At 41.1% G+C, this 18,974-nt stretch overlaps 2 protein-coding genes across 5 annotated transcripts; one reads left to right on the plus strand and one right to left on the minus strand.

The window, feature by feature from the left end:
- The first annotated feature begins 3,238 nt into the window (after positions 1–3,238).
- zbtb42 (zinc finger and BTB domain containing 42) lies at positions 3,239–10,762 on the plus strand. Of its 4 annotated transcripts, none has more exons than XM_067480172.1 (2): positions 3,239–3,914; positions 5,159–10,762. In XM_067480172.1, the coding sequence occupies exon 2, from the start codon at positions 5,173–5,175 to the stop codon at positions 6,766–6,768; it is 1,596 nt and encodes a 531-aa protein (XP_067336273.1). In that variant the 5' UTR covers positions 3,239–3,914; positions 5,159–5,172; the 3' UTR covers positions 6,769–10,762. The 4 variants fall into 4 exon arrangements, with proteins under 4 accessions (XP_067336273.1, XP_067336275.1, XP_067336276.1 ...); XM_067480174.1 differs by lacking the exon at positions 3,239–3,914 and adding an exon at positions 3,987–4,361; XM_067480175.1 differs by lacking the exon at positions 3,239–3,914 and adding an exon at positions 4,402–4,688.
- A 3,720-nt stretch (positions 10,763–14,482) lies between these two features.
- On the minus strand, positions 14,483–18,674 carry siva1 (SIVA1, apoptosis-inducing factor). Its single transcript, XM_067480182.1, has 4 exons — positions 18,480–18,674; positions 17,966–18,154; positions 15,803–15,956; positions 14,483–14,738 (listed from the first exon to the last, which is right to left on the minus strand). Exons 1-4 carry the CDS (start codon positions 18,598–18,600, stop codon positions 14,690–14,692), a joined length of 513 nt encoding a protein of 170 aa, XP_067336283.1. The 5' UTR covers positions 18,601–18,674; the 3' UTR covers positions 14,483–14,689.
- Positions 18,675–18,974: the final 300 nt, after the last annotated feature.

Consider the following 18,974-nt stretch of genomic DNA (forward strand, 5'->3'; position numbering starts at 1 on the left):
ACCTGTACAATATTGTAGAGTAACAGTATAAGTGAATACAAAGTAAATGTTCTCAGTCAGTTAATGAATCAATCCGTTAATCAAACTGCATTGATAAACTGCCTTTCACACATATTCATGCAGTGCAAAGAGCTTTCTAATAAATAGACAGTAATACAAAATACATTACAACCATGTCCTTTTTGGTATTTAAACAAATCAGTCATGTTCTGTCTAAAAAGTAGTCATTCTTTCTTTTTCTGGAGCTTTTAATCAAATCTCATAGTTTTCATTAATGGCTGAACAGAAATTACTAGAAGTAAGCATGACAGACTGTAAAATATTTATGACCGTTCACATAAATGGGAGGAATGTAAAAAAAAAGGATAGAAAAAAAATAGAAATGTAGAGAGATAGAAGGATAACATGAGGGGGAGGAAGAGAGAAAGTGTGTTTGTGGGATGGGGGGGTGGGGATGGAAATCCAGATTCAAAACATCTGGATTGAGGCAATGACAGCCAGGAGAGAGGGAGCAAGGTCCCAGGACAGTGGATGGTGCAGTTACAGAGAGCTCAAGTGAAAAGTGAGGATTGGGGGAGGGGGCAAACAGCTTGTTTGCTGTGATCTCCGTAGCACTGTATATACTAGGTTTATATACTACTGTGTATATAGAAGAAAAGAACTTTAAATTAATAAAACTACAGATAATAATTGCTAGTTGCACAAAACAAAACAGAACTGAACTGGACAGTTCAGAAGGATGCCAGTGTTCCCCTCGTGTTAAAACGTTCAGTCTCCTCGTTGTCATTTCCGCTTTTTGTCACTGACACTGTAGTGTGTTCCTCGCTGCCTTTATGTGTCAGTCTAACCCTCCCGTCATACAACTAGAGCTGGCTAAGGATATCCCATGTTTTCTGTTGTTGTTATTTTATGGTGCCCTCCTCCTACTACTCCTCCTCCTCCTCCTCCACCTCCTCATTCTCTCCCGTCTCTGGTGTAGCGTTGGTGGGAATGCCGGCACTGTTGTTTTACAGGTCCACATAAAGAGTTGCACGAACAAAGAGTCAAAGTGAGTTAATAATGCTTTTCTGTCAAAGCCTCATCTGATTTGAATTGTCTGCTCACAGTATTTGCCCAGACTTTATCCAAAGAGGACAGAAGAGAACTTAAAGGGCCATTGAAACAGTAGATAAGATGCAGTAGCAACAATTAGTTACACAAGGCAGGGGAGCCAGGGGGGAGGCAGGTGGTGGAGAGTCCAAGTAATACAGCATCTCCCAGCAACCACACTGCAATGTTACTAATACCGTCACATTATTTTCCAGTATGTAATATCCACCCATTATGTAGATTTGAGATTTAAAGATGTCAGATTCACAGAGAATTATTGCCCAGGGAAATACTTAGCTTACTGGCTTTTCTGACTGCCATACATAAAAAAGATAAATATAAATTATTTCTCTAGCCAAAATCACAACATTTGCTTCAATGGGCTTTACAGTCTGCACAGCATTTAACACCCCTATCCTCAGGGCCTTGTTTCAGACAAGGAAAAACTAGTGAGGGAAAAAGGAGGGATAGACATTTTGAATAATATGTCTGTTCACTTCCTTGTATAGTGAATTTGCAGTTGAAGTTGCTTAGCTTAGCTTAGAAACAAGGGGGAAATTATTTGCTAGAGGTTTCTGTGCCAAACTAGATCTTGTCCATGAGAGCAGTTGTTTGGGAACCTATGGTGACTTCAGTAAATCACCAAGCAATGTATGTAACCTTTAAATTAAAATCGACAATTTATACTAATTCTGCCTTGTCTCATCTAACTCTCAGCAAGTGTTCAAAATGCTAACCTACTATTTAAAAAAAGGGGCCTACAAACAAGTGGAATCTGCACCGTAACTGAAGTATGTATATGAATAAGGGACGGTGAAACCGTGTCGGGTTTGAGTTTATTTGCCCGAAAGACAGCACTTAAAATATTGACTTTCTAACCTTGAAACTACTTTTTTCATTTTTAATGCAACTGGATGAACTGCAGGCGCCCACAGAAAGACATCTGCAACGCAGCTCAAGCTGACGCCTATGACGGGACTTTGGTCCAGTGGGGAGAGTGATGTGGTTCAACTGTGGCTGGATGGCTGGCTGGTTGGCCGGTCAGGCTACACTGGAATGCTGGGTCTTTTGTTTGTGTGAGAGAGGAGTGGGTCTGGGGTAGAATGCCATTGATGATTGCAGAGAGGAAGAATGAACCTCCAGGAAGTGTTCTCTCTCACTCCCTGCTCCCCCACTCTCCCACTCTCATTCTCTCTCCCTCTCTCTCTCTGTCTGTCTCTCTTTCTCTATCTCTTTCTGTGTGTGAGAACTTTCACCGTGCCGAGCCTCTCTCTCGGAGGCCACGGTCCCCAGGCACAACCACTGCTTTGTCTTGCCCTGTGAACACACACCCCCCCTCTAATGGGTGCCTACATTTGCCAGGGCCAAGGAAACATAGGGCTACTGCTCCTATTCTCATCCACATCGCTGCTCCTGCATAGATATGTGTGTGTGTGTGTCACTGCTGAATGTTTAATTGTTTTTAATAAGGCACACACATCTGAAGCTTTAGTATAGACATTTAGTTTACTGATGGCTTTATTAATTTTGTTTCTGCCTTAATACTCCAGCAGCTGCTAACATCCAATTAAGCTTGCAGACCAAATAATGGCATTTCTTTATGAGAGTGACACTAGGTCTTGACCATCTGAACAATACCAGAGTGCAGATCTTTACCTCTTGCAACAGACAGACTAAAAATGGAATAAAGCTGTAAGGTGGTAAGAATCTAACTGGTGGGTCCTATATTGACCAGAAGGTGCTGCCTCCCATCACATTGCTCATTCCGGTCTGTGTCAGAAGTCTGTGAGGAGCTGCAAATGGCCCTTTCAAAACACACGACAGCTGGAACACAGGGCAAAGGTGACTGAGACAGTTGGGGGAGCCCAGGGACGGACAGGAGGGGGGACACAAGATGAGCAGCTGCAACCTCAAGCCCCTGTTTCTCCAATGTGCCACTGTTTCTACCTTTAACAATTACAGAACACACTGTGTGTTTGATGATGTCTCAAAAATGTAAACAAACTTCTTTTCTCAGAAACACTGTGCTTGTCTCAAGACAATTTGTGCTAAGTAAAACACAGCCAGGACCTGGTGTGGTCTGGAAAAACAAAGCCACTGGGTGGTTTGGTGCCAGGGAATTCCACAACCCGAAGCGGGATTAGCGAGAACAGCTCTTAAAAGTCCCTAAAAGACCACTGACCCAAAAAATTAAAAAAGCATGATTTTTATTATTATTTCAACAGCTTGGATACTTTTACAAATTCCAATTCATGGCGTCAAGAAAATGTATTTCTTTCATCCGGGGGTAGATTTATAACCAAAAGCAAACAATCTTAAAATAATCAGTCATTAAACCTGGATTCAAACTTTATAATCCGACACTATTCTTTATACTTTTACATATTGCACATTTGACTTGCAGTTATTAAGACTCTCTCTAACATAAAGTAACACGTGTGCGTCTAAATATCTGTGTGTATGTAACCATCTACAGTTGCCTCACAACTCCCTTCAGTTTGCCACACCTCCGGTTTCACCACGCTGAAAGTGCACTCGTGTACGGGACAGGTGTTTTTCAAAGAGCCAATTGATGTTCCCAGTGTCCTACGCTATTTGCTGCCGCTGTGCGAATTCAGAGTAGCACAGAACTTATTGTGTGCCGCGCGGTATCGCGAGACTTGAGTCATTATCAACCTGCTTGACACACAGCAGCGCCGAGTGCAGCCTGCCTTGCAAGGGTCGGACTGAAGCTTAAGAAACGACAAGGAGAACATCTGGCCGCACATCATGAACGAACATCGCTGTTTCTAGGAAAAAAGACGACGAGCTAAGCGGAAATAAAGGTAAGTACAGTGTTTTTGTGCTTGGGAACGCGGAAAGCGAAAGTTAAAGAGTGTCCCCTCAGCGCTCCGTTCAGCGCAGTTGGCTTTGCTGAGTTCCCCTGCTGTTTAAAAGGCTCCCAGCATTGCGTTTCCCAACACGGACATGGAGCTCGGTTTACTGCGCCCTTGGCCAGCGTTTCTCCGACTTACACTTTTTCTTCTTTTAAAACACTAATGTAACTTCAGCGTGCAGAAATAAACTCACACGGCGTCCTCGGAAGCATCAAACTTTAATTCACTTGAGTTTTTTTCTTACCATCTGCCTTTTCTCAGTTTTTAATTAATCAATTTAAACTAATCTCACGGTTGCGCGCGTGTGTCTGATGAGCCAGTGAAACGGCCTGAAAAAGGTTTATTCTCATCCGCGGTTATCGGCTGCAGTTGGTGACAAACTGGCCGATGGACAATGTAAGTAATGCGGTCTAGATGTGTAACACGTATACATGTACGCTCTTTTGTAAGTTGTTTGTCTTTTTTTGGACTGCGTAGTCCAGAGTTAACATATGGCATAAAAGGGAGCACAGCTGGAGGTAGCGTTTCCATTGCGGTGATGTCAGAGCAGCTGACTCCACAGCTTGCAGTGTAATTAGCAAACAGAGCACCAGTTTACTCACTCTACACTGCTCTTATTTTTTCACGTTAGCCTCCTTTCCCGATGGTCGTGTGGTATCATTCCTTGTCCCACTTGCTTGTTCTGTAAACAGCGCTGTTTTGTGTTCGTTTGGAAAAGCACCGGTGCGTCACTTTTTCGCAAAGGGGGGGGGGGGAATAATTGGAAGCGCAAAAAGTAGGCTGATTCCGACAAACCAGAACACTTTGGAAATTTGTGAGAGTGGACCCGTTTACAGCGTGATACATTGTGGGTGAGCGCAGGGCAGCGTATCCTGCACCACTGGAAAGAATGTAGGATCTGTGTTCTCAAGTTGGACAAAGTTATTGATTTACATTACGAGATACATTTGAAGACTTTTTGATTTCAGTTTCGAAATTGAAAATGAGCGTAACAACTTATCTTTAGATACACGACATGTTTAAAGGTTTTCTGAGACCTTTGAATTATTTGCGTTAATCGGTTTGCGTTATTTCTCACATTTTCTCAGTTGTTGGTCGCGTTTGCCTCTGATTACCGACAGCAGCTCGGCTGTTGCCCTCCAACTGGCTTCATTTCGCTGATCCACTATCCTGTTTTTCCTGTTTTTCATCAGGTTATGAAGGAAGAATGGAGTTCCCAGACCATAGCCGCCAGTTGCTGCAGTGTCTGAGTCAGCAGCGTCACCAAGGTTTCCTCTGTGACTGCACTGTTCTCGTCGGAGAGGCTCGATTCAAAGCGCACAGAGCCGTGCTGGCGTCCTGCAGCATGTACTTCCATCTCTTCTACAGGGACCAGCTAGACAAAAGGGACATTGTGCATCTCAACAGTGACATTGTGACAGCCCCGGCTTTCAGTCTGCTCCTTCAATTTATGTATGAGGGGAAGTTGGAATTCAGCACTCTGCCAGTTGAGGATGTCCTGGCAGCAGCCAGTTACCTTCACATGTATGATATAGTAAAAGTGTGTAAAGGCAAGCTTAAGGATAAGGAGCTTTCATCCATGGATGAAAAGATGGGTGAGGGTTTGGGACTTAGCTGTCTGGACAGAGAGAACTCCTCAGATGGCGAGCTGCACAGTAAGCAGCTCATCCGGCGACAGCCACACACACAGTCTCAGGGGCTTCACAGGGCCCCCCCGGCAGAAGAGTTTGACATGGACAACAGCGAAGTCAGAATGGCTGTCACAGATTGTGATAGGTCTACAAAGAGTAGGCAGAAGGCAAATGGTCACTCTGGCAGGTCCCCGGACCTTGTAGGTGTCAATTATGTGTCAGCAGAGGCCGAGCCCTGCGTCCAAACAGCTGGAAAAACAAAAGCTGATGTCAGTAGTTCCACCGTATCACTGTCCCAGAGGTCCCGGGCTTCAGATGACATGGACTGTGCGCTGGATTTGTCTTTCAAGCCTCTGTCTAGCAGAGATCCCTTACACCCCTCCTACATCTCGGGACAGCTGGCCCTCGACAGCCAGCAGCAGGGCACTGAGCCACTTGTTAAAGACGAACACGACTTGCTGTCAGAGCAGGAGGACAGTGAGCCGATGAGCCCCGAGAGCCAGCGCTTTGGGAATAGTGCCAGGAGCTCAGTGGTGACAGGGTTCGCTGCCCTCTTCCCAGGAAACAACGGTTCCACAGCCGCCCTGCTATCCCAGGAGGAGGACCTGATGGACGAGGAGGGGGAGGCCTGCAGAGGGAGGGAGGGTGCCCCGGGCAGGGAGATGGAGGAGAGGAGGGGTAGGCTGCTGGGGGACAGTGAGGAGGAAGAGGAGGATGACTTGGCCTCGTCGGACATCTCCACATCCAGCGGGGTGCTCCTGCCCCCAGGGCAACAGGTGTTTGTGTGCCCCCTTTGCAGTAAAGTCTTCCCCAGCCCCCATGTGCTGCAACTGCACCTCAGCTCACACTTCCGCGAGAAGGATGGCGCTCGCTCCAAGTTGTCCCCTGACGGCTCCGTCCCTACATGCATGCAGTGCAACAAGACCTTCTCCTGCATGTATACCCTTAAGCGTCACGAACGCACACACTCTGGCGAAAAGCCATACACCTGTGGCCAGTGTGGCAAGAGCTTCCAGTACTCCCATAACTTGAGTCGGCACGCTGTAGTTCACACACGTGAGAAACCTCACGCTTGTAAGTGGTGTGAGCGACGCTTCACCCAGTCTGGGGATCTCTATCGCCACATCAGGAAGTTTCACTGTGGCCTCGTCAAGACTCTGGCCATTGGATAAAACACCACTCACCAGTGCCATGACATGAGACAGAATGTCTTTTCATACACTGAATACTACTACTGAACACAATTCCCATTAATACACACATGCTGGCAGTTTGTTGAAGACATATCTTTTGGATTCTACCCTATAAGTGGCATTTTTCAAGTAAAATATGTAGCAACTTGAAAACTGGGACAGTCTTCTGTATTGGACTGTGTCCTATACATGGTTGTTAGAGGCAAACAACCGAAGGTGCACCGACTGTTAAAATTAACATAGGTGCTGTGAAATTCTAGTTGGATCTGTTCCGATGAAGGTGAACAAATCAGATGATGCACTTGTTTCTGTCTTGTTTTTGACAGGCTGTTAGGTTTATTTTAGGAGTATATTTGCTGAAAGAAACAGCATCCTATGTTCATACCTTATGGGCTGTTGGGTGGTAGCTAATGCTAACAAATTTTAATACAATCGTCAGCGTGAGTGAAACTTTGTGTGCACATGGGAGATCAGAACCGTCCACAAGTAGAAATATGATGTTTTTAAACTCCTACATTATTATTTTTATTATAATTATTATTTATTTTGGGATTTATTTAGTTTTTAACAAGTACATGATTATAAGGCAGCAAAACTAATGAAGTCTGACTACTGGAAGTGTGATTATATTTTTTTCATGGAAGTAGAATTTATACTTTATTTTTTTTGGTTTAAATGAAGTTGGTAACAGTTTAATGTCTATAACAAGACGCAAGCAGACCATCTTTATCAACATGTTTCTTTTTGCCTTGAGTCACCAGCTCTTCAGTTGAGTGATGTTGAGTGAGCATGTATCTCTGGAATGGCCTTGTAATTGCCACTTAAAGAAATTGCATAATAAGAGGAGGAATCGTGCGTAGTGAAAAGCTAATGCCTGTAACACTTCACCTAGTGTACTTACTAAAACCACAATTAAATAATATTGCAATGCCTTATTGTCAGTTTCAGGCCTTTTAAAAAATCTTGGTTACACTCCACATACCAGGCAGTAGCAAAGGTAATTGTCTACTCTAGAATGCTAACTTATCCATGAGTGTCCTTAATTAAATCATTTACAAGAATGTATTAAAAATATGTAAATCCAGCTCTCACCCGTTAAATTTTTACTGACTCGTTTGGATGAAAAGCAAATAGTTGCCAGTTAATTATCTTGTTATTTCCTGATATGGCATAAAGGTAGACAGACACCATGGCTAGGGCAAACCGTCGGCAGGCAGGGGGGAGACAGAGGGTGACAGGTGGGTGTTTAAGTGTTTTGTGGTTGATTGTTTGATTATCAAAGCTGTGCCATTCAGCTGAATCTATTGCTGTTTCTTTCTTGGAATTAATCTTTTCACATTATTATATCCTCTTACTGTATGTGTGTAAGTTACTACTGATTGAGCCTTTGGTAATGTTGTCCTTGAAAGAATCTTTTGGCAGGTAATGTGCTTCTTGTGTCTATTAATGTGGATGCCACAAGGATTCTGAACAGGAGAATGGCACTAAATGTTCATGATACTTGTCTAATCTGTCCTGAAAAGACTTGATCAGAATTTATTTATTAGTTTGACTTGGTTCAGGGTTTACTGTAGGTTTAGTTCTTATTTCTATAAGCTTGAGAGGTTTTGTCTTGATTAGCGAATTGGGTACTCATTAACTGGTATTGGGGCTGTCTGTTTTTTTGTTTGTTTGTTTGTTTTTGTTTTGTTTTTTTTGTGCAAATCAAGTTACTGTAATTGTATTTTAATATATGGTGTAGAAACCTCTCTGGAGTATTTGAGATTTGTCACATGGAACATAGAGAAGCACTTGTTTTTAGCAAGCATATAGTTTCAACACTATTGTTTAGGCTGCTATTTCTTACTATTTGTATATTTAATGTAAATACATATTCTATTTATCAAATTGTTTGTTTTTCCGTGTTACACACACACACAAGGTCGAGAGAGATCCAGGTGTCTTAATAAGGATAGAGTCCCTAAAAGTCTTCCCCAGGGAGTTTGGTTCCTTTTCCATATTCAAGACTTGACTGGATTCCACCTCACTACAAACCAGACCTGATCATACTGCTTCGGCTGCTGTTCTGCCACAGGAAACAGTTGTTCACAAGCACAGCCACAATGATACGGCATTGGATACCTATAGAAATGAGACAATACAGGCATTGTTCCTCCCACCAAGTCCCAGGTAGTTCTCAAGAGATCATTGTGTATCTTTTTCCTAGAAGTGGGGAGACATTTCTGTATTGAGTAGAGTCATTGGAATGTGACAAATGTATTTGGCAAAGGGAGACCAAGGAAACTGTAAACAGGTGTATTGTTTGTAGGCATCAAAGAGCCTCCAATAGGTAAATGCTTCATTGTTTCTTGGAGATACCACCGTGGTTTCACCGCACGCCTATCCAGAGAAAATCAGAATTATGAGAGTATTGTTTCCAAGTACTAGATTTTTTTTATAATACTTGCATAAAATATCTCAACATCTGTAAGGACAGATGTAAAGCAGGTGCTGATTCACAAGGACTTCTTTTAGGAAACACACTATATAATTTAGTGTAATTATTCTCAGCATTTGAAAACCATTTCTCTCAGAATAACTATTTTTATTTTTTGGTTTTTCCTCCACTCCCTGGCCTGAAATCAGCGATAGGGCTTAAATGAACAGGGCTTGTGTGTAATTTTACAAGAAATGCCATTTGGCTCCCTGTTTACCTGCACAAACATTTATAGTTGTTCACATACCCTGAGAACTGAATCACTTCAGTTAGTCATCAGAACAAATTGTAAATTTCAGACACATAGATGTTGTGTAGTGTTAATATTGTATATTTCAATAAGAACCCACACAAATGTAGGTTTTGTCACTTTCAGTTTTTTACAGGAACATTTCTTATGTGGTGCAAGTTAAAATGGCTCGATTCTCTAATGTACATGTGTACAGAGGTAGTAAAACTAACAATATGTAAAAGTTATTGTTCTTTTTATTGTTTGCAGTTTTTATTTATACCTCCAGGATGATCACCGAATGTGCCTTGTAGACACACAAATAGGTGTTACATCTGGAGAAGCCCTTTTTCTATACTGTACATGTTTGCCCTTGACTGTGCTGGTAAAGATCACATCATAGCAACAGTGGCTCACTGACGCGAAATGATTCACAACCTGTTGTTCCTGTTCTTCTATCATTTTAAAATGTTGAATCAGACAAACTCGATGTTTGGAATCCATTTATGTTTGCTGCTTTGCAAGAGATTACATTGGTGTTTCGAGATTTGAGGTTTTTTTTTGTTTGTTTAATTTGTTTATGTGAATAAATCTTATTTGGACGTGTTAAACTGAAAACAAGCATTTTTGTGTTACGTTATTGAGTAGCCAGTGCTACTGGGAGACCAACGGTCTGTCCCTGAGTTAATGTCACTGTTGAATGTGAAACACTGAGATTCTGATAGTTGACTTCTATGGAAACAGTGCTACTCTTGATCGAGGGCTATGTTTGCCTAACTCATGCTGTATGTTCTTTTAAGTCTAAAAATGACTATCAATACTGGAATTTTGTCCTCTGCAGGTTACAACTGTGAACTTGTGTATAATCATGAGATATATTTATTATTGCATTTGCTTCTTGTGCAAATTTTGATTGTCTCAGTTTTAATTTGGTTGAAAAAGGAAAAAGCTTAATGTCAAATGAAAATCTTTTTAATAGAATTTGTAGAAGTGCCATTAGAATTTAATATAATTTTTTAATGAGAAAACTATATTTTATAGTAATCAATGGGTTCAGTGTTAGTGGCGTAGAGATTAGAGGACAATCTTTATGCAGAATTGACATTGCGTAGATACTGAGACAATTTCCTTTGATCTGTAACTCTACTGTTTGTGCATTTTCTTTGTTTGCGCTTTTGGAGTGTGCTAGTGTGTGTGCTGTGGAAATGTGACAATCTTGATTTAGGTCTTTATTAAGATTATGCATAGAATTAAATGGAACAACTTTCCTTGTTTGTGTGGTTTTGTTCAAATACAACCTCTTTTAAAAAAAGTCCCACTACCCTGATCGGTCACAACATTCAAACAACCTGGTGGTTTTAATGTTATAGTGTGGGGAAAAATTAAATGCTGGCCATGATTGATGGTGTGAGAACACACACAGTACATTCAGCACAACATTAATAGATGCTTTTAATATTGTTTAATGTAAAGTTTTGCACCTTGGAAGTTCATTTTAGATCATACAGACACATGTAATCATCAGAATGGGAGTAATTTGAATTCAACAGGAAAATGTGCATAATAAATTTATACTGTAATACATTTACAACCCAGGAATGTTATAGAAGAGCCCTCATGTGACACACAGCAGCAACAATCAGGCAGACTGGGTGTGGGGGAACATTGTAATGTGTACAGAGACAACAGAACATGATAATACTGCTGGTCTTAGAAGCAGTAACACTCCAAAACCATAAACTGAGCTCAAGGACAGAGCAATTTCAAGATGGGCTCCCATTGTTCCTGACCTGTTGCCAATACTCTCCAAAGGAGATAAACCCAGGACAACAAAGCCTGTTGACTTTGTCATGTAATTATGACTTGATTGATATCTGTTAAAACAAATATAAACACACATGTGCATCTGTTTGTATGTAAACTGACACATACTCCAGTGTGTGTCTATCTGAGAAACTTCATTTCAATTAACTGGACATTTTCAATGGAGAGAACTTTTAATTATTTCCCTGCTGCACGATGAAAGAAATCCAGCTGCTCTGGTACGTGATCCCAATGGGGATGTGCTCAGTTTCCCACCACCCTCCCCCCAATCTCCACTAACTCATTCTGGGAACGCCATATAGACAACGTCCACATCCAACTGTCCCTGCCCCCATCTATCCTACCTCCACCCCCACATCCCCCAAAACCATGGCCCCAAACCTCGGCCTCATCCCACCACTCTATTGTGTCCGTGGGTAGTAGCTCAGCCAGACTATTGTCTAGCCCGGCTCCCCAGCACGTACTTTATGCACAAACAGACGACACAGTGGCGCTAGCCAGGCAGCTTCAACATAAAGAAAACAATGTCCTCCCAAGATCATTCATAAACACCCTGAACAGCACCAGTCAGCTCACAGTAAATAAGGGCCTTCTGTTACGCTATGACCACTTCACACTGTAAACATCTACAGCACCAGGCCTCACTGGCATCTCACATCTGCCTAACACGATCCAGGGCTCAGGGTGTGTGTGTGTTTCTTAGGGACCAAAACCTTCGCATGGAAAGCAGGGGCCATGTGATAGGGCTTAGCTGCAGGGTGACGAGCTGGGATATGTGCAGTGTAACTCAATGGTGTAATAAAACATTCCTCGCCAAGGCTCAAAGCCTGGCTCATTTGGAAGGGAGCTGTGTGTGTGTGTGTGTGTGTGTGTGTGTGTGTGTGTGTGTGTGTGTGTGTGTGTGTGTGGGTGTACTTGAGAGAAGTTGAGAGGAAAGTTGTAAGTGTCCACCACCTCAACAAGGCCAGCGGTGGGAGCCCTTGACCTCTGAAGGGACGGACTGCCAGGGACAGCTGGTGTGGCCTATGTTTATTTATTTATTTCTTAACAAAAGACAGGTGGTCACACTTGAAAAGGGCACACAAACACAGTCACACATGAGCTTACGTACAGACAATGCACGCATGCACACAAACACATACGTGCATTTGTTTTTATCTCTCCATATTAACACATGTGCATATGGTTATATGGCCATTCTTTTGACTTTCAGAAAATCACATTACTACCAAAAATAAACAGTAATGACTTAATTCTTAATTTATGATATAATGTAAAATTTGTCAACAGGTGATAGTTATTGCCAAGCTGTACCTTCACATTTTAATTAATGTGTAAATTGCTCATCACCACCTACAACTCAGAATCAGAACTATATATACCACTTATAATTTGCTACAAGTGCATAAATAAATGTCATCTAGTGGTCCCACACTGGGTTTGCCTTTTTTGGAGTGGCTCGCCCTGACAGTGCCAAGACAGCATGTCCTTGGTCCACTGTACAGCTGTCACTTACTCACACTCGTTGACGCATATTTATAGCAGCAGCATCACTCGCCACACTCAGACCACAGCTGGTCCCCAGAAGAATGGGTGAAAGACAAAGCCACATGCTCCCGCTGGCTTACTGCAGTTGGTCCTGTCTGATGCACTGTGGGTGATTAGGTGGCCCCCTTTTGCTTGCAGACACCTACTTATACATGAGGACCATTCTTATACATAAACACATCATATTATTAGACAATCAGCTCAAAATATATACATTTTCTAGGCTTAGCTGAGTCACAGGAAAGCCAATCAAGAATTCAAGTTTCTGAAATTAAATTTGAATAAAGGATATGATTCATTCATATGAATAAATCCTTCCTTACCAGTAGATATTTTCTTTACTGCAAAGCATTATATCAGTGTTTTACTTTTTATATGCGAGTACAGAGGTGATGGGTTACAGAAAATTGGCGGAACAAAATGAATGACTAAATCATTTTTCTTTTTCAAAGGTCAAAGTAAGGTCGCTTTGATTCATATTGTCCAAACAGTATTAACAGCAAACTCATCTCCCAAGTCACATAAAAGTACTAGGGCGAGGCATCTTCTGACAGTGGTGAAGTGAATAGATATGATGAGGGTCAAATTTGTTAATCTTTTGGACAGACAGCAATTTAAATGTAATGTGCACATGTACAAATGTCTTAGTTAAACATTAACTCTACCTCATCTGATAGTTATTAGGCTGCACAGCTGAGAATTCTGGTATCACGAATTAGGCTTCACTATATCATGGTGGAACAAGATGGATCATTACACATTTAAAGCCTTAGTATTTAATTTATAGCAATTTAGGTATAATCTACTTTTTAGCAAAAAAGTCGATCATTTCTGAATTCTATAAAACCTTATCAGGAAATGTGCAGTCAAGTTGATGACTTGCCTGCCAGCAGCTGTCCATTCACTCAGCCAGATATCGTGGTGCCCTCGGACACCAACTGCACTGCTCCCTTAAGACTGGTGCCACAATTGGCGCGCGCTGAGCAGGGGATGTGACTCAACATCTCATAGGCACATTTGGAAAAAGGTCCGGAAGGTGCACTCATCCACACTAATATCTATAACACCATGTCATGTGATTGATTTCTATAAACAGTACTAAGGACTTCTGCAATCAAGAACAATTATTCATATTGTAGAATAGCTGACCATGGAACCAGTCATCAGTAAGGATCAGCAGCCAGATGAAAATGACAACTGCACCTCAAGGTCATGTCCAGCTGGAATAATTGTAGCCAAACTGTCTGGTACCAAACTGACTGGTACAAAAGCTCAAGTTCTGTTCAACCTCCAGGTCCTCTAGTTATAACAAACAGATTTCATAGCAAGCCCAATTCAGAAAGGCTGGATGGGATTTTCATTATTTCCTAGCCAAAAACTCAAAATTACTAAAAAATCCTCCTCTCACATACAGACATTTGCTTGAGTGTGGTAGCAAGGTTTGCTCATTACTCAGTGTGGTCTTATATGAATAGACCTCATGTGTCAACTGAATCAGTGTGTGCATGCTGCCCTCTGCTGATGTAAAAAAGCTACTATTTTAATTTTAAACAATCTGCAGATTCCAATTTACTTTCAGATGTTTTATTTCTGAGAAAAAAAAAAGATAATTATTTCTTTGTAAAAATAAAGTGACTATGACAGCTGATCACAACTTTGAACGGAATACAAAAATGTTTAGTTTATTTCAATTACTTTTAGAATGCAAAACATATATACAAGAAAACATCTGAATCACAAAAATGTATAAAATGAAATCTCTGTAATATCATGTGAGGAAACAACATGCACTTATGTTCAGGCAGAAACTCCTGATCCGTGCTTTATGTTGAACAACCACAGCATACGACTTCATCATATGGTCCGCTGTAACTGTGGAACAGAGAAAAATATTTAATCACATTTACTACGCAGATTCCATCCTTTTAACACTTATTGTTTAAAATGCCCTAAAGGCTTTGACATATGGATGAGGCACAATATATTGTACATAAACAACGAACTTCAAAAGCACACCATCAGTGCAAAACTTAAAACCTTTTATAATGGAAAAATCTTGTGTACAGTCTGATGTCAGTGACTAAACAGAAATCATTCTTTAACATAGCGGTGGTCCTGGAATCCCCACAAACATAAGTTAGCTGCAAGTCACATTTTATCTTTAAAACTTGCAGTATTACATCTACTGCATCTCCTTGCTGCTTCCATTGTTTGATTCTTAACTTGCAACAAACCTTTGCAAATTTCTAACAGTTGGCTAAAGTTAAGTGGAAACCAGGGAGGTTTAGGATTGGCATCTAATTTAGTTTTATGGCAAACACAAATCTACAAGGTCTTTCAAGATATTTTCAATATTTCAATATTTGTTTTTTATTTGAAGATGTATGGAGCCAAATACAGGGCAGTCATAGAAGAAAACCTTAGAGGAAAAGAGTCTGAGTCAGACTGAGCTTGAGCTATTGTGCAAAGAAAAGGCCAGAATTTAGATGTGCAAAGCTGGTGGAGACATACCCCAAAAGACTTGCAGCTGTAATTGCAGCAAAAGGTGGTATTACAAAGTATTGAAACAGGCGGGAGAATGAAAATGCACAACACTTATCAGAGATTAATTTCTAAAAAAATCCACTTAATTATGTACCACTCTGTGTTGGTCACATAAAATCCCAATAAAATACATTGTAATTTGTAGTTGTAATGTGACAAATGTGGATAATTTGAAAGGGCATGAATACTTTTTCAAGGAACTGTTTTATTGAGGTCATTGTGTGTTGTGGAGTCCTACTGGAGTCCATTAGGAGTTTTGGCAAAGTTTTGGCCCCCCTCATTTATTTTAAATAGGGTAGCCATTGATTTGAAGCAAAAATAGGAAAAAAGACATTTAGCCAAAGTACAAAACACAGGAAAAAGTGTTAAAAAAAATATTTTTATAAACATACTCTATGATGGTGCAGACAGAGCAGCAGAGGCTGGAACATCTGGAGCACTGTTGGGTACAGGAACCACACGCTAGACGGTCACACTGGAAGCATTGTGTCCTTGACCCCTGGCTCTTCTGACAGACACAGCACCCTCTAGAAGTCACTGGTGCACCTGAAAAGAAAGTGCACATCCATACAGTGGACTGGACAAGCATTTGGCAAAACACTGACATCTGTGGGATGGAAGCAAAAAGTAACTACGTTTTTGTTGTGATACAGAGGGACACCTGTGACATTTTAAAAAGCTCTTCCACTTAAAAAAAAAAAAAAAAGAAGAAGAATAGCAGTCACATTACATCGAAAGCTAATTAATGTCCACTTGCACACTGGCAAGAAAAAGTTTGGAATCACCTATACAGATGATGTGCATTTTAGTACATTTTGTTAGTTTCATTCAATCCAAATGGTTGTAAATTGATTAAAGATCAACAGCTTTCGGCTTGTCCCTTCAGGGATAGCCCCAGTGGAACGCGTGCCGCAGGTTGATTTGGCATGCGTTTTTATGCTGATGCCCTTCCCGCTGCAACCGTCCCATTTTTTTTATCTGGGCTCGGGACATGTTTGGGGCCACACCTGGTGAGGTGGGATTCAAACCCGCAGCCTTCTGAATCCCAATTTAGTGCTCTACCCCTGAGACACTAGGACCCCTGCAAACAGGTCATGAACTCAAAAAAATAAATAAATAATTATTCCTCTCTTTTTAGGCACATTTTCATCAACTGACAAAAGCCAAACAAAGACACCTTTCCACTGAAAATGTTTAGTCTATACTTGTGTGGCGAAAGGAAAGTTTTCTTTATTCTCCAGAGACATGCTTCAACTGAAAGCAATCTGAACAGGAGTTGCAGTGGAAGGCCCAAGTGCGTGTCAATCCCAAATGAAACACATTACACAGCTCCTGAATTGGCTGCATCATTGAATAAAACAAGAGAGAAACCAGTGTGCACCAAGACTGTGCATAGGAGACTTAGGTCCCTCCTCAGATTAGCAAATTTTAGGAAAAGCTTGCAGAGAGTGGGCTGATGAGTTAAAAGTCTAATATGTTTCGATCCAAGCAAAGACCTTATCAGACGGAGAGCTCATGAAAAGATGATAGATTACTCCCTGACGCCATCAGTGAAGCATGCAGGTGGATACCACTCCACACTGAAGTGACATAATTCTCTCTGGGCAACAACTAATTGGGGACAAGTTCATTTTGCAGCAAGACAACAACCCTAAGCATCCTGTTGTGTTGTATCCAGAGAAAAGAAAATAGCTGCTGGAATACTCTTGGTGATGGCCTGGCCAGCTCAATCACCAGATCTGAACACCATAAAGCTGGTGTGGGAGTAGTTGGACCAAAGAGTCTGGGAACACTGCTCAACCAGCACAGGTGAGCTTTGGAACATTCTGCAGAAGGTATGGGAGAACAAACATTCTTTACTTTTAACAAAAGCAATATTGATTTAACCATTACCAAGTTCAGTTATGCTTAAAATGAATGGTTGTTCCTTTTTGGTGTTTTGGGACTTTTATTAACCATTTTATTAAATAGGATCGACAAAACATAATAAAATACCTGTGCAAGTGCTTAACTTTTTCTTGCCAGTCTACATTAAAATGCTTTCTGGTGTAATCTCTAGTACTAGGACATGGAAAGAAGCTAATGTTTTAGCCGCTTATCATCAAAAGAAAGTTAGTTATCTAGATATGTTGTTGATCACAATATTTTGAATAGAATTTAAAAGGCAGCATCTATGACATCTATTCCCAATAACTCAGTGAAACGTGTACTTCCAAAATTATACTCCCGTCAGCTGTTTATGAGAAAGTAGAAATGATTGGCCAACTATTTTCATTGTGTTACATCTACATTAAGACTGGTGAATGCAGCCTTACTTTCAGGCTGTGCGAGTTGTTATATTAGGAGATAGTTCGGGGCTGCTTCATATAGTCCAAAGGATTTCTAGCTTTCATGCTTTGGCCAACCCAGCTAATTAATCCCTCCTGATGACGGAGACTACCGTCTGCAATATCATAAATTACACATTATTTAAAGTTTTTTAGTGTGACAATATATTGCTCCAAGTTCAACTAGACTGAAGCCATCTTTTCACTTGGCAATCAGTTTAATCTCACCTTGAGCAGGGTTTGTTCTTGTCAGTCTCCCATCATGTCCAATCTGTGTTTGTCCTCTAAGCAGCGTCTGGCTGTACGCAGGTGTCTCAGTTTGTCCAGTGGGCTGCATGTCATAACACTTCTCCTCTCCCGTCCATAGCTTTCCCATCACAGTCTTGGCACCGTTAAAGAGCAAGTTCTTTGTCTTTTCTGTGAGAAAAAAACAAGACTCAGTCTTTAAATGAAATTACTCCAAAGTAGTTAAGGTTAAAAGTATTTAGAAGCAAGTCTGATTGTAATGCAATGCCAGTAGCTGTAACATTGCTGATAACAGCCAGTAGGCACAGTTGATTTGATGCTAAGGGGTCACACCAATAGACGTTTAAAAAAATGACCAAGTGCATCAAAATGATCCATTCGATCCACTTGGTTACCTAACAATTGCTAAAGCCAACGACCAAATGTACACACAGAAGAAGCTAACATTAGCCAACTCTGCAACGTAGCGAGATAACCGCTAACAGGATGTACCTACCGTAGATTTCTTGTCTGTATTTATTCCCAAACACGCCGTAATTATTTAACTCCTGTTGTCCAATATGTATTTTGTATTGTGATGAAAATGTTTCCGGAAAAGGACAAGCACGCTTCGGCATTTTGTGTGTTTAAAAAGTCCCCTTGTACTCCCAGTGCAGTTCCACACTTGTTTGTTGCGGGAAAAATCTGAACGCATCAGCGAAACGCCAATCACACGCCTGCTTTATGGTCATGTGAAATGTCATAGCCAATCCGGTGGCCAATTTGCCGTCATGTGATATTTAGTTCACGTTAAACTTCGTCCACACGCTGCCTTCACCAGCTGTGGTAAATGTTGTATTTAATAGTTTGCATTTCGAAAATCAAAAAGAAAACAAATTTCATATTAATGGTGACTCATGCCAGTAGATTTGCACGAAAATTTCCCCTATGATCAGTTTAAGCGTCTTAAAGCAATAATCGCAAAAATCAGCACAGTTCCAATGCACGTAAC

This window comes from Channa argus, chromosome 16, assembly GCF_033026475.1.
Source record: "Channa argus isolate prfri chromosome 16, Channa argus male v1.0, whole genome shotgun sequence".
Lineage (NCBI taxonomy): Eukaryota > Metazoa > Chordata > Actinopteri > Anabantiformes > Channidae > Channa > Channa argus.